The 15,691-nt window shown below is 38.7% G+C and overlaps 1 protein-coding gene across 1 annotated transcript; it reads right to left on the reverse strand.

Moving 5' to 3' along the window:
- Positions 1-2,551: 2,551 nt before the first annotated feature.
- Positions 2,552-15,440, reverse strand: LOC107192561 (vacuolar protein sorting-associated protein 13A-like). The gene is made up of 45 exons (XM_015581852.1): positions 15,437-15,440; positions 15,261-15,373; positions 14,985-15,193; positions 14,744-14,910; positions 14,566-14,683; positions 14,197-14,499; positions 13,945-14,077; positions 13,647-13,877; positions 13,438-13,577; positions 13,267-13,364; positions 13,007-13,206; positions 12,747-12,926; positions 12,480-12,669; positions 12,233-12,402; positions 11,760-12,143; positions 11,472-11,638; positions 11,140-11,392; positions 10,922-10,988; positions 10,338-10,675; positions 10,136-10,277; positions 9,768-10,060; positions 9,504-9,672; positions 9,177-9,383; positions 8,864-9,084; positions 8,525-8,789; positions 8,203-8,357; positions 7,935-8,137; positions 7,452-7,788; positions 7,165-7,377; positions 6,626-7,099; positions 6,218-6,487; positions 5,452-5,805; positions 5,199-5,378; positions 4,975-5,109; positions 4,762-4,913; positions 4,512-4,680; positions 4,230-4,423; positions 3,971-4,157; positions 3,769-3,903; positions 3,572-3,689; positions 3,389-3,512; positions 3,261-3,327; positions 3,045-3,190; positions 2,852-2,978; positions 2,552-2,761 (listed from the first exon to the last, which is right to left on the reverse strand). Exons 3-45 carry the CDS (start codon positions 15,185-15,187, stop codon positions 2,621-2,623), a joined length of 8,520 nt encoding a protein of 2,839 aa, XP_015437338.1. The 5' UTR covers positions 15,188-15,193; positions 15,261-15,373; positions 15,437-15,440; the 3' UTR covers positions 2,552-2,620.
- Between the last annotated feature and the right edge of the window lie 251 nt (positions 15,441-15,691).

The following is a 15,691-nucleotide window of genomic DNA, read 5'->3' on the forward strand; positions in this document are numbered from 1 at the left end:
TGACAAGTAACAAAACAATTTAAAGAAAAAAAAATGATTGAGAGAGAGAGAGAGAGAGAGAGAGAGAGAAACAAGGAAAATAGAAATACACAAATATGGCGTGAAGACGCCCACACGGTGGTCTCCCTTGCAAAGAGAAATAAAAAAAGAATGTACGAGGTAAAAGCAGTAGACCACCGAGAGTCTCGACTTTAGAAGCACAGGCAGAACTAGAACTGAAGAAAGACATTGTTGGAAGAGTGAACGATCGAGAGAATATTTGCTGTGTGTGTGTGTCGATTGAACGAATGATCATCATGAACGGGAAACGAAAGAATTTAAGGGTGAAAGAACGAGCGACAGGGAGGAATGGTAAAAGGAAGAAACGGAAGGCGTGAAGGGACGACAATTCGATGGAGAATCGTTGGATCGTTTCACCGAGAAAAGAGGGAATCGTGTCCACGAACGAGAAGCATGAACGGGGGAAAAAAAAAAACTTGTGTGCGTGTGAACAAATGGAACAGAGCCGGGAAACGAAATAATTAACAAAACAAAGATAGCCGAAGGGACAAACGTAGGCAGTTATAAAGTGAAAAGAAAAATAATTCAGGTGGAGGACAAACTTGTGTATTCGTGGCGTTAACATGTATGCTCGTTGCACAAGAGATGGTGACTGTTCATAGAATGAATGATTAGTTGGAACAGCGGGGGAGGGGAGGGCGAAAGGTACGCACGAAAAGAGCATCAGTATGCACGCACGTGCGTGCCCAACTTGTCCAAGTGTGTTCGTGAATGCTTGCGGTGTGTGTGTGGTGTGTGGATGAATTTCTGCGTATTAACGAGAGAGGGATTATGAACGTACGAATGTATCTCGGTTGTACGCACGACGGATGGGGTTGCTGGTAGAAAAAGGGGGTGGGGAATAGTGTCTGTGAAATAATTTGCTAGTAATTACTAACGTGTACACACGAGCTTACGAGGGAATCGAGAGTGAACGAGAGAGGGAGAGAAAGGAAGAGATTGGCTCGAAGGGAAAAACGTAGGCGATGTCGACACAAACAAAAAGGGAATGGCCTTGGAGTAACGAGCGAGATCATGCTTAAGTTTCAAATTAAAACGAATACATTTTCACGTAATTATATATATATTTTTTTTTTGGTGGATTTCCGATTATCTTTTTTTTTTTATTATTAACATTCTTAATTTCTTCTTTTTTTTTCGTCATTCTCCGGGCGGTGGAGTTGTTTTTTTTTTTTTTTTAAATAGGCGATTCATTTAACTGCAAAGTTTTTGCTCGTCGGAATGTAAAATGTATTCGTGAATGCAATTGAAAATGCCGTTGTGAAATTCGGACTTGTAATGTGGACTGCTTTAAAAGAGGATGGGGATCGATGAGAGAAATTTGTGATCATTAGCGACACACCGAAGAACGAAAAGTATAACAAATTGCAGAGGAGAGGGAACGAGATAGAAAGTCATTGAATGTGATTTTCGGTGGTGTAACGCGAATGAAAAAGATACAGGGACGGATAAAAACATGGAATTTTTCAATCATAGGCTCTTGATCGTGCCATTAATCAATTCTTAATGGGATGTATTTAATAATCTCAAGACTTTATGCTTTTTCAAAGCGCATATGTTATCGTAAAGGAACAAAAAAAAATGAAACTAACAAGTACTATCCCCCCCCATTGTCAGCTTTTGCACATATTTCGACGATTCTTACGTATACATTTATCTAATGTAACTGAAAGGAACGAAAAAAGAGATGAAAATCACCCTCTCTTTTGAAGGGTCCGTTGGAACAAAGTCATATTTGTATTCGCACACACACACACACACACACACACCTTCCACGCCGTACGTACTTCCTTTTTCATTTCGGTAGAAGCAGATGTCACGAGCGAATGGTGTTTAAGTTTTTTTTCTTTTTTTTTTTCAAGAGGGTAGTATATGTAAAGAAAAAACGAACCACGAAACAAGAAAAGAAAGGGTAAACACGCTATCCCGATTTGACCTTGTTTGAGAATAATTAGGTGAACAAAAAAAAACAGGACGAGGGATACTATAAAAGAACCAGGTGGACGAGGTAAATAAGTTAAACAGAACACTTTCCCTGATCCCAGCTTCTCCCTGACCCCAAAGTATCCTACTCTATAGATATCTAAATACGTGTAGTTCTTAAATTATTTACTTTAGTTCGAGTGGAGATGCCTGTAAGTGTAATTTACTAAGACTTTTTGTAAATAAATTATGAAATAAACTAGACGTACTTTATCCAAATGACTATAAATGATATGCGGACACGTGTCTGATGGCTCTCTTGATATGGTAACGCGTAACAGCGAGACTCTTTTTAACGCGAGAGAGGGAGAGAGAGAGAGAGAGAGAGAACTATTACGAGAGAGTATAGAGAAAAACGACGGTACTCTTTACAACTTGTGATGATGCGTAGAGGATATTTAAACTATACGAAAGTTGAGAATTAAATACACGATTGTACTTGTAGGAAAGAAATGTTGCTTCGTAGTCATAGGTTTTCAATATAGACGGAAAAAAAGTGTTGCGTTCATTGGAGAATTTATTGTGCCTGATTAATTTAAATATACAATGATCTTTCTTTTATAGTTTTGGGTTCCAGTTACACAACTTGGTTTGAACATATACCGTTCTCCATGTTCAAGATCATGGCTATATTTATTTTCTGGCACAGCCACTCCAGAATATCCGTTGCCTCGCTCTCCAAGTACCAGTCCACCATGGGCGATAAACTGTCTTCATTCTACAGGTGAGAGCAATATTTAATATCACTTTAATATTCGGTATAAAATACCTAAAAACTCCTATTACTAAAACATTACAAAGAAAATACCTTGTTCACATGTAAGATAAGTTTATTATTAACCACAGTCGGAGGTGATAGCATTTGTTGAGTTTCTAGAGTCCATTTTACGTTCAGGGATCCCCATACGCATCCTTTTTCAATGAAGTATAATCGCCTGAACAGAAATTTGGTTATGTTAAACAGGCAAAACTATATTTAATCGCGTTTTGAATACACTTACTGCAATGAAACGAGAGCTATGTGTTTCCCGTCATTGGACAGAGCAGCGTGGGCCCAATATGTGTCTGCGTCCGCACAAGGATTCTTATTTATCACGGTCAGCATATGCATCCCTTTCGCCTTATGCACTGAGAATATCTCGACACCCTAATTTAAAGAAAAGTTACTTCGATAGTTCACACTTTTTTTCTTTGGGACGAACTTGAATTCGTTTTACCTTGTATGGATTCACGTAACGTGGTAAGCGTATTCGAGATATAAACTTATGACCTATTTCTTGTGCCCTGTAAAATAATACGAGTATAAAACGTGTTTAATTTTTATATTGAATTTAACCCGGGGTACCTTTTTATGATATCTGCTATCACTTTCGAATAAGCTTTTAGGGAGGAACTTTCAGTATTAAAAAATATTGATGTTTTCTTTCCTAAGGTTCTGAAGAAATACTTTAACTCTTCTTGATGAATACCTGCAAAATTTCCAAATATAACACCTTACTTATGTTTCAATCAAACAGGTTATACTCACTATTTATAAACGCAGTCACTAGGCTGCATGTTTCTAGTTCGATCTCTGTAGAAAATGAGGTACGGATCAGAGGATTCAAAGGGGGTACATCCTTGTTCTGAAAGCACGGCTCTTTCGTCTGTAAATCAAACTTTCATTTACGTCAAACATTAGCCAAGTATTCTTTCTTTTTTTTTTTTTTTTACTTTAGTCCTTACCTTGGATGAAACCACGGGAAGTTCAAAATTAAAATTAAACACAGACGACTGTATAGAGTCTACTGTGGCATAGCCCAATTGACATGCTACTTCGTGGCTCAGTTTCTCGGCTACTTCGTCTCCGCACAGAATCAACTGCAAAATATTTCACAGTGAATAAGGCTTGAAAATAACCGTAAACGTTCGACTTTTTCTTACTCACCGCGTTCGATTCGTAAAAGTTCTCCCCTGGGGACTTGAAGTTGTAGCCGTATTGGTTTCCTAAAACGGTGGTCGAGCGAATTAACACCTGAAATTGTTGCATAGCCTGAGCCTCGCAAGACCGTAGAAGATCAACCAGAAGTTCCGTGTCGTTAACAGTGATAAAGTTTCTTTGATAACAAGGAAGTCTGAAATTTCGAAGAACAGCATTAGCATAATTGCAAGCCCCTGTTATTCATTAATATTCGATGGTACAAAACCTGAATTCAGCATGCTTCTCGGAGCTTCCATTCTCGGAGTATTCAAAAATAAATCTAACAATATTTTTGTAATCTGCGATATCGCTAATATTATAAATAGTCGGTCTCTCTGTGTCCGCCAACAATATTAAACGTATTAGGATCGGCGAAATATACATGTGCTCTATTAAATTTCTCTTTTTAACAACTGAATTCTGTAAATCAAGAACAATTCTTATTAATACGCGAATAGTTTTTAACGGTTTCGTTAGGAGATCAAGTAACGATCACGAGAGAACGTACATTGTTACTTTTGTCGGAAGGCAAAATACGAACACTCGAAACGTCCTTTCGCAGTTTCACGGCAATTGAATACTTAGTCACCGGTCTCTTCGGTATCAGATCGATTAACGAAACAAGGAAGCCTTCCTGTAGATTCAAGTCGAATTCTCGGACTATAACACAGATACCTCTGCAAGAAAATTCAACAATCGTGAGAGGCAACACTTAGGAATATTGATCTAAATGTACGCACGAATTAGTATGTACCCACTTGTAAATATTATAATTTAGTTTTCTTTGCTTCAAACAGTTAAACTCTATGCAATGCTTTAACTTGTGGTTCCCCGCGTAATTGATAACACTCTTCTGTAAATTCGAGTACAAAACCACAGGGAACGTCGTATTACGGATTTGATTGTCAACCTGAAATTATACGCAAGTATCCCATTAGAGTTCGAAGCAGCAAATTAAATTACGTTTTTACCTGTATTCTATGCACATAGCCTTGTAAGTGGGTCAACGTCACCGATTTCCTGCAGTGTAACCAAATTCCTGGGGAATAGGTCCTCCTCAGCTTGCCAAAGAACGGCTTGGTCATGTGCATTTTTACAAGGTCGACCTAAAACAGTTCACATGACACGTTTATCTTTTAGTACTTCTTGAGTACTCGAGACTTTTTGATTTCTTGCATCATTGAGCGAGACTTACGTCAATTAAATTGTCTAACTGGGCCTTTTTACACGAATTTACATACTTGTTCTCTATCCAAGCACTCAATTCTAAGGACAAACTTTTCCATTTTTTACCAAAGTAAAGTTCCCAATGAGCCGCAGAGTTCGTCACGTTCGCATGTACTAACTCTTTCAAAACTTCATTTGATTTTGTTACCTGTATTTAAATCAATCATATGATAAAAGGAAAATCTTTTTATGTTTCGAATACTTTCATAAAAAGAACTTACAATACTGATACCAATGCCAGCAATGGAGAAGAATATTTCTTGTTTGCTCGGCTCGGGGTCGATAATACTCTTTGCTTTCAAAAATACCGCCTCGTGCTGGGTGAACAATAGAACCCTTTGATTGCCCTCCATGTAGCTCACCCAGTAAACAATAGTGTTTTCTGTCTGTGGACCTTTCAACGTTGGTGATTTCACGTCCTCCTCGCAGACGTTGCTCTCGCTACCGCTGAAACTCGCGGATTTATTCTCCAGCCATGTAGATTTATTGTTGTGTTTAAACGAACAAATGGACGACGATACACTGTTGCATGGGTCCACAATTACAAGAGGTACAACTTCTTGACCGTATCCATCCTTGAAACGAGAAAAGAAATAGTATTCAAGTAGCCATAAGTAATGAGTAGACTGCAGATTTTTATGCAAAATAACATTTTCTAAAGTAATTTATAAACACAGGAGCAAATGTAGAAATTTATTTTTCCTCTTAAGTATCTTATTAGGTTCAGACCAAAACAGAAAAATCATTGGAACCGATGAAAGTTTGGCTTTTTATTGTATTTCACAGAGCCCTATGAGCTATGAATGCAGAATCATGTGAAATATAGCAAAGAATAAAAATTTGATAAATTTTTTATTTTATTTTTATCACAATGGAATCTCCGAGAAAGGAAAGAAGTTTTTATTTTTACTTCTTTATAAATCATTTCATAAAATGATATTTTACATAAAAATCCGCAGTCTAGTAATAAGCTACGTGTGCACTTACCTTCTGGAACTGAGCATTATATCCGGTTTTCTTATTGTTGTAAACATTCCACATAAGTTCTCTAGGCTCTGTAGGATCATCCCAGGTGTACAACAGGCTTTGAAAGGGATTTACTAGTGCCACCTGTCCCAGTTTGTGTTGACTGACTTTTAAAAATAGATCATTACAGAAATTGTCTATCCTCACCGGTATGTCACCGGGTACGCATTTTTGGAATGTAACATTATAAGGAGAGTTGATACCGCCGTCGATTTCCACACTGATGGCTGACTGTAACCGTTCAATTTGTTTGTAATTATATACTCGACTGTTTATAGAGAAATACTCGAGTATAGCGTTTAATTTGAAGAGTTAGCCATAAACCTGACCGACGTTTATGGTATATATCTTTGAAGCAGCTATACTTACGCCATTATCCATTCTTAATACTGTCTTTCCTATATACGTAATACTAAAATGTTGAGACACCAATTGACTGTTCCTCCATTTTATCCTCATCGTCATTGACTCTGTGACCGGCCAGAATGGCATTGTTTGCCCAGGTAGAAGGTCGTTCCACAAGTCAGCTTGATCGTTCTCTTCCATGAATCGAAGAGTTCTCTTTGTTTTGTTATTAATACAGAAATACGGCAGAAACGTTATGATTTTTGTGAAATTGGATAAACGAGAGCTTTCGATTTCTGTTAATATTCTGTATTTTCTGCCTCGCTCCGTGTCCTTGCACACGATCAGAGACATTGAAGTGATTCCGTCGAGACCAAACGGCAGCGACCATTCAGACTGATGGGCCCTCAATCTGACTGTGCCTTTCTTGTTATTTTTCTGGGAAAATACTATCAGTTCTTCCTCAGGAATCTCGTTGATTATGTGAGAATGACACTCCTAAAAATATCAAGACATCAAATGTAGGTGCATTGTAATCACGAGCGAAAAATTTAGTTAATTACCTGAATATACAAAGGCAATCCAGACTTATTTATGATCCAGTATTGCGATTGAATAACAATGTGCCAACTCGTGATCTTGCATAGTTCGATACTCAACAGAAATGGTTTGGTTAACTCGGATTCGCTGTCTGCTGTCATTAAAATAAATTTCCTTTCTAAGTTAGTGTTCAGTTTCGCTGTACCGGTCCAGTATCCGCCCAAATAGTTCTGAATCTGTGAATCAGTTAACGAAAAAATAAAAACAAAACTTAATTCCACGGGCATTGATTTCGATAAACAAAACGCACCTTAAATACAAATTGGATATCGTTGTTACAATTCAGGGAATGCATATTGATCTTCTCGCCCGGTTCTATCTTCACTTCGTAATTAATAGATGGTATGGTGACATCTATAACGAACGGTAGTTGATTGTTGAAAATAAGAGGTGAGTGAATGCTTATCAAGTAATTTGGCACTTGACAACTCGGTCTTGTGATCAACGGGACTTCGTTGCAAGACACTTTGACACAGAACACAGAATCACTTTCATCTTCCTTCATCTTGCAATAAACATCCTTGGCCACGTTCATCGATACGCTCAGTTCTTTCCAATAAATTCCCTCTTCGCTGACATGATACTTCCTGCAACGAATTATAATTCTAACATATCGTAAGAACAGCTAGTCTATTTTGTGTTACGCAGTATAGTAATGTCTCGATGAGTGTAATAAAAAATATAATCCATAAATTTGTTTTTTACATGGAATGAAGTTTAGATTCGCACTTACTCTAAATAAGCGGGCAGTATATGTACAGGAAAATGATAGGCTATGTATAATGGAATATTGTATGTGGAGTCAGGTTCGATGATTGTCATTCGAATGTTGTCGTCAAAGGGGTTCGTGGGTTCGCCGACGCAAGTCAATCCGAATTTGTCCATCAGTGATTTCTTGTAATACAGACTCAACGCGTAGGACGTTTCATTTCTGAACTGCAATTTGAAATACATTAAGATGCTATCGAGAATGTGACGGAATTGCAATTGAATATCATTACCTGTAACGGCGATCGGACGGTGATCGTGCGATGTAAATAATTGTCGATTGTAGCATCGATCACCAGATGATAGCGAACCTCGTGTCTGACGGGTCGCAGTGGGATCAAATTACAGCCCTGTCTCGTGGGACAGTACACCAATACATCGTCGAATCCTGAACAACGATAAAAAAGAATTTCAAAAAATCGATTTCTCCGTTTTATCGATAAATCGGATACTTTATTGGAGCACCATTTAGGATTTTGTTGAAATTTGGATATGTTGAAAATGATGCTCCAAAAAGTGCCCGATTCTGAAAAAGATCCGACTCTGAATTTGTACCTTGAAAAGTAACACGCAATATTTCCCCTGTGATCGTCTTGTATATTCTGATGGAAGAATCATCTTGGAATATTTCGTCGATCGGTGTCGTGTGACTCTGCATGTTTTTGTTCGGATCCGCGAAGTCCATTTCATTCTCTACCCATCGGGAATTATCAGGGCCCGATTGGTGTTCTATTTCTGGGCTGCTCGGAGCACTCACTGGTGAATTTATGTTATGATATTCTTGACTCGCTATAACTCGAGTTCCATTTTTATTATTCCCCTGTGATAAAAGAAACGAATTAATCGGATTAAAAAGGAGAGTTTTGGTAACCGTTTAGCGGAGTGTATACGAACATCGTCCGAAACAAGCAGTTCTATGCGACTCTCGTGACCGATATCATTGTGGAGATTCAGTTTCTTCACACTAGACGGTATTATTGGTATCCCGCTAGTGGCCTGGTGAAAAGCATTCATAATGATATCCGTGACAGCGATCAGGTTCGGTGTGACTATGAGATTCAGTTTGTCCTCTGCTGACACGGTGATGTACACTGCCAAGTCATTCGATTTAATCGATTCACGGCCAAGCGGTCCAACTGTAATTGAATAAATGTGTTTAATCTTTTTTTCTTGTTAACAGTAACGCATTTAAAAGGAAATTTCGATCGTAAAGTTTGCTCACACGAATCAGCGTTACATTCCGGTGTTAATTCCAATCCTTCGTCCTCGTTTGTGCTCGAGTCACCGCTATCACTGTCATCCTCTCCGCTGCTGTTACTGTTAAACAAATAGTTGGATGTTCGCAATAATTTCTTCTGACCCTCGTCGTCGTCAGTGTCCGAATCCTCCTCGTATCTTGAATACAATTCAGCTTCTGAAAGGTTCACAGTAGCTTTATTTTATGTGTGGAGCTTAAATTACTCGGGTCCAAACGGGCCCCGTCACCGTATTATAAGGTTTAACTAAAAAAAAAAAATTAAAGTATCTCATGTACCGCTCGGTTTCGGCGCGGTCAAGTGATCTGGAGTTATGAAAACCATGTCCGTGAAGTCCTGATCGATACTCTTCAGACTCTTCTTTTTCGATTTCAATGAATCCTGTTTTATATACTGATACGGGTGGGTCCAACTGGAATTGATCATGAAAGCTTCGCCATGACGCATCTACGTACATAATAAAGTGTAACAGTATAATGAACAGTTGGATAACAAGGAACACTCTATTGTTTTTCTTTTTTTTACAATAAATTAGTACTCGCTTTTATCATTAATTCCCATGATCTGTAGTTAGTATCGTCGTCCGAGCACAAGTCGATTAACGGTTCCCAGCTTTTCCAATCGGCGTTGTAACAGAACGCATGGAGCTTAATGCCGGACTCAAAATTGAAGTCGTTGAACCAATCGTTGATCGAGACCGTTACAATACTCTCGAACTTTATAACCGGCAGCCTTTCTGTCGAGTATTCGATCTCCAGCAACAGACACACCGTCAGCGGTTTCAGAGTGACGGTGACCACTCTGTCGTTGTACTCGGAGAACAGATTCAAGTCATCTGTGAACGTCAGACTTTGAAAGTAATGCTTGGCCATTTATCAATGGTTAGTTTAGTTACATTCGAAACTCTTACAATCGTTCGATTTCTTGTACGGTACATTCAATATCCTCTTCGGTGTCCATAAGTTGAAGTGTACGTTGAAGTCTTGATTAAAAGATTTACCCTCCGTTTTTATATTCATACCGTCCAGAAAACTGGTCGCTTCGTTCAATATCTGTAAAGGATTGTACACTGTACAGCTGAAACATACGTTGAATCGTCGCTGAATACTTACATCGATGAACGTGTGTATAATTTCGGCCGAGAGATGTATATCGATCGCATTGACAGTGACCGTGTAGTTGACATCGAATTCTGGCGCTTTTTCTTTCCTGCAGATCTCTATGTCGCAAGGACAGAGTAACCAATAGGGGGTCTGTTTCGAGTAATTCCCTTGTTTCTTCGATTTAGCACGGACATCCGTGAACGTGCAGACAATAGACGAGGAGCAACTGTGCCTGCTACTCTCGATAGTCACTTCCGCTTGCAGCAGAATCAGGTGCGCATTGCTTGCCTTCAGGTCGCCGAAGAGCAAGATCTCAGGCTTGTGTATTCTCACAGACACGGAGGCAGCTGGATATATAAAAAATATGACATTCTTCAATCCGATTGGAACCGATCTACCGATAATCACAAGGGTACAGAACGCCACGGTGTACATGCAGAATTACAGCGAAACGATATATATACATATATATATATAAACTGTTCGTTTCACGATTCCTCTAACCGAGATACAAACTGGTACACAGACGGTAAAAAAGTTGAAAAGTGGGATAACGGCAAAAGCAACGGCGTGAAACACATGTGTGTAAATACCTGGTTCCTCCTTAAAATATTGTGCATATCTTAATCTATCTGTTTCTGCGCTGGTAACATCCCTGTTCTTGATTTCAAACAATCACGTGAAGAGAAAAACATTTTCACCGTTACCAATTAAAACACCCTTGGAACGCTCAAAATGGTTCCAGGGAAAATATGGTTAAATAAGAGGAATGAATTTCCCCTTAAAGAAACTGCACCATGACACTTACTACTCTTTGACTGTTGCTCTCGTATCCGTGGTTAATGATCCCTTCGTCGGGCTGATCACCTGGAAGCGAGTCCATTATGTACCGTGTCAGATGCATCACGAATGGTACCGACAGATTTATTCGAATATCTTGAACCAGCGCGTCGAAACACTTCTCGCCGGCGGGAGCGCAAGTGTACGCGATGTCGACGATCGGCGACATTGAGACGGATATACAGGACTCTGCGCCTATTAACCTCGCTGGCGATTGGATTATCCTGCGATAAACAAGAGAATGTTTAATAGATGTTAATGAAATCACAATATGATCAGAATAATGATTTCACGGCTACAGACTTCCTGACGACTTGAGTGTCCCTCCTGGTGTCTTGGAGAATGCAACTTTGAAGAGACAGCTTCATTTTCATACTCTTGTCGCTGTAGAACGCGTGAGTGTTAATTATCTCGCCGAATGTTAGTCTGCAGAGGCCGTGATTCAAGTCGCGAACCGGTGAACTCAATACCTATAACAATGCAGGACCATCCCTGATATGCGGTTGTGTACAAATTTGGAGGAAATTGCCAGCAATAAATGACAAAAGTTGTATAAAAAAAACAACAACGTTAAAGTGAATATCTGTGTACCTCTTCCGAGTCTAAGAACAAATTCAACTGCAGCCCTTCCAAGGTTAGTTTCATATTAACTTCGCACACGCTGTTCTCGTTGTGGGTAAGAAAATCTTCTAGTTTCTTCACCATCATATCCTCCTGATTGAGATTCGACAACTGGTCTTCCACGGCGGAACGTGTCTCGTTCTCGTGTGCATCTTTAAATAGTATAATCCTCGAGATGTTGTCCTTCCACACCAGCACACTGGACTTGAGATCTTTCTGGCTAAGATTAATGTACACAAAGTCCATCGTGCCCTGTACGTTGAACAGTCCGTACGTTTGGAACTCCATCGCGCTACGATACTCGGTTTTTCGTTTAATGTCGAAGTGAATGTGCACGGGCTCCACGATCGGTTCCTACAAATCGACAATCCATTCGAATTATTATCCTCGAACTGAACTCGGGGTATCGTGTGCGAATCGATAAAAAAGTATTCAAATTTTACTTGTATTTCCAGATCTCTGCTGAGCGTCATGATCGCTCTGGATATAGTCATATTCTTCAGCTTCACCAAGATATTGTCGATTATTAAATGATTCCCATCATGGCCGGAGATCTTGCTGTTTTGAACAGATTGATCGATCTTCTTGAAAAAATTTTCCACCGATAAAACACCTACAAAATATCGCGTTATTTTGTGTGTTTTTTTTTTAACGGTTATTAATCTCACGTAATTGATATTGAGTACATACCTGTATTTAATACTAAAAGACTGGGACTGTCTTTCCTTTGGGGCAGTAAAAATATAGGGCCCTGTATGTCGATAAAAATATGCAGTTTCGTGGCGCTCCTTTTAAACTCTTTGACACCTGTTATGATTCTATTAATTAAATAATCTTTCGAATGGACGTAGCACGTTAAAGTGAACGGCGCCAAAAAATGCTGCGAAGTTAATGAAATTTTTTAACATCTTCATGAGTATTTCAGAAATATTTTACAAGTACCGGAGAATCTGTTACCTTTAGATCGTGCAATATTTTAGAAATAAGGACACAGTTGATTCGTCCAATGGATAGTTTAAACGTCCCATCTGACATCACGTCGTCCTGTTTAGTGTCGATGTCGGGACACGCGTACAATCTTGGCGTGTGTCTGACATATTTCAGGTCAAATACTTTATCCTCGTCCGTGGTTAAAAGCTTCGAACAGAATGCCTCAAATTTAACACGCACAAAAGTATAACTCGCGTAAACACGTCGACGTGAAACCAAAGACTTACCTTCGAATACAGCGTATCCTGGTTCATGTCTTCGACAAGTAACTGTCTGAGATGTGCACGTAAAACCATCCTTTCGTTCGCATTGTAAATGCAATGGTTCTCCAATCCAAGTATTTGAATTTCCAACAAATCCAAGTCTTTGTCACAGAATCGGAGAACGAGTGCGCTGAGTCTTGCAGAATAATTCAATTTAATGGCACCTAGAGAAGGGTAAAATGTATAAAATTTATGAATTAACTTGTGATACCTTTACGTTATACCTGGAGGGATAGGTGGATCGTTTTCTTTCGGTTTCCACTGTACTATATTGTGGAATAGTCTCTCTGCAAAACCGATGAGATTGTTCTCTTCGAAAGTGCTGAAAGTAGCAGTGTTTATTACCATTGAAATAAGATCACTTTTCGTAGATAGCAAGTATTTATTGTACTTACTTTGTCAAATTATACCAATATTCTTTGAGCTTTAATAGCGCGGGCCTATGAAGATTTATGTTTACGTTGAGAATATTTATGACGAGTGATCGTTCGATGCTTTTGAAGTGAGATTTAAAATCAGGACAGTTTGACTTCACCTGTGTAAATATATGCTTAGAACAGGATGGATAAGTGAATTATAGTTGCAAGTCGCTGGGGGAATGTACCTTACGATATGACAGAAGAAGAACTTCGTGAGGTTCTTCTGTGGATATTAGCTCCAAATATGATCCTGTTACTCCTGCGTTAGTTTTGTCCACTAAAAGTACAGATCCTATCCCAAATTGAATAGCAGGACCGTATTCCATTAAGGCTGTTTCAAGATACAATCCGTGCAATCTCAAATTTAAATAGGGCTCTTCTCTTCCGTGATTCAAGCTTACCAAGTGAACTGATAACTGAAAATTCATAAATGTTATTAGAAAGCTTATGTTACAGTAACTAAAAAGAAATTAATGTGAATACCTCTCCAATGGCGAATCTCAGTAAGAAATTGATGTGATTGCACGGGGACACATTGTCATCGAAGCCAGATAAATTGATAGTCTTGGATAGTAATTCCAAATCTTCTTCGCTGACTTCCGAGGACACCACACTCCTGGAATATGAAGCATCTTTTATCTACTATTTGTTTATCATTGGGTTCAACACTCAACGATTCAGCGAACTATTAAAGAAATTTATTTTATACATTAATATTAAGTCTTACTTCGTTACCTATCAAGTTTCTGCTTTTGCACATTATTAGTCAAAAGTTCTTTGGTAACGTGATTCAGTTTATTTTGTAACGTCCCAATTGATAGCATACACACACTGCGTTGCACATTTTTCAATTTTTTAATCGACACAAGGACCTCATCCGGACTCTTCTCGGAGGTGCATGGCTTCCAATTGTCGTCGCATTTGTCGACATTTTGTTGATAGGCCAACAACAATAAATTTAAAAAGTGTACAATCATTTGTATCTTGTTTTCCGACAAGTTGAACTTGATGCTTGAAATTGAAACGTTCACCTTGGTCCTATAATATCGTAAATGAATTAGGATAGAACTTGTTATTGTTGTGTAGGCAAAACGCAAAACACACCTTGGTAACTGATAATATTCCGGTTTTATACTGTACGAAATAGTTGTGTTTGTTTGTATTTTCGGTATAAAGTGATACTCAGAGTCCTTCTTTTTTCTGGCTGATCTCCAATCATCACCTATAATACATCGAAATATTAAGGCCTACAAGACAATTTCACAGGAAAAGTAAAGCATACCTGAGTGACAAAATAACACTTGTTCGCCAGAAAATACAAAGTGTATCCTGTCATAAAGCAATTCCTCCAGTTCCATGAGCGTCGCGTCTTCGAGTTGCAGATTGGTTGCTTGAAGTTCGTTGGAGACCGTCATATTACCAAAATCCACGACAAGAATGTGCCCACCTCTGAAATTGCGTCGTGTTACATACAGGCAACAAACATAATTACGCGTTTAATAATGTCTTGTGTCGTTACGCACTTTTGTATCGATCCGTGTTCAGGGAACACTACGTACGGTCCTTTAATGTCAATCTTGAAACTAATTCGAAGTGTCTGCGACACGATACTGTCCACCAGGACCAAAAAGTTCCCTTTAATGTATTCGTACAGCTTACACATCCACAGAATCGTGGTCCGAATATTTGCATCATTCAGCTTGAAGAACTGTATAATTTCTATCATGGAATGCTAGAAAAAAAAACGGATTACAATAAAAGTGCATTTTTAATAAGCCAGCAGGCTATATTATCATTACATGGTAATAAGTGACTTCAAGGGGTTCCAGCTTTAATGACAGATCAAAAGTTGGATCCACGTTTTCTCCATTCTTCTCAAAGTCTATCGCCAGGAAGTTCGATGATACATTGCCTGCACAGACAGATCATTGGATGTATTTAAGTTGAACAAACAATATATCGGCCATTTTGGTACCTGTTAGAACACTGTCCACGGTAATCAAAGGAACTAGATCACCTTCCATAGAAACACCTTCGACTAAAAAACTCTCAGCACGAGCAGATATTTTGAAAGCAGACACAGTTGGTTGTACTTCGATACTTGAAAGAAATTGCGTCACTGTTATGACAAGAATTTCTCTGTCATTATTGTTTAGGAGACTTAGACAAGCATTTGCCAAAGTGAAATTGAATTTATAATCTGTAATGAAGAATTATTCCTATTGTTACT

The sequence above is a fragment of the Dufourea novaeangliae genome, unplaced genomic scaffold (genome assembly GCF_001272555.1).
Source record: "Dufourea novaeangliae isolate 0120121106 unplaced genomic scaffold, ASM127255v1 scaffold355, whole genome shotgun sequence".
In the NCBI taxonomy this organism is placed as follows: domain Eukaryota; kingdom Metazoa; phylum Arthropoda; class Insecta; order Hymenoptera; family Halictidae; genus Dufourea; species Dufourea novaeangliae.

Bases quoted from the DNA above. Each gene is read 5' to 3' on its own strand.
- LOC107192561 (XM_015581852.1), bottom strand. From the start codon at position 15,187: ATGATAGAAATTATACAGTTCTTCAAGCTGAATGATGCAAATATTCGG. The intron at 13,578-13,646 runs GTACATTCCCCC...ATATTTACACAG, and splicing joins TTCTTCTGTCATATCGTAAG to GTGAAGTCAAACTGTCCTGA. The intron at 8,790-8,863 runs GTTCGTATACAC...CTTTTATCACAG, and splicing joins AACTGCTTGTTTCGGACGAT to GGGAATAATAAAAATGGAAC.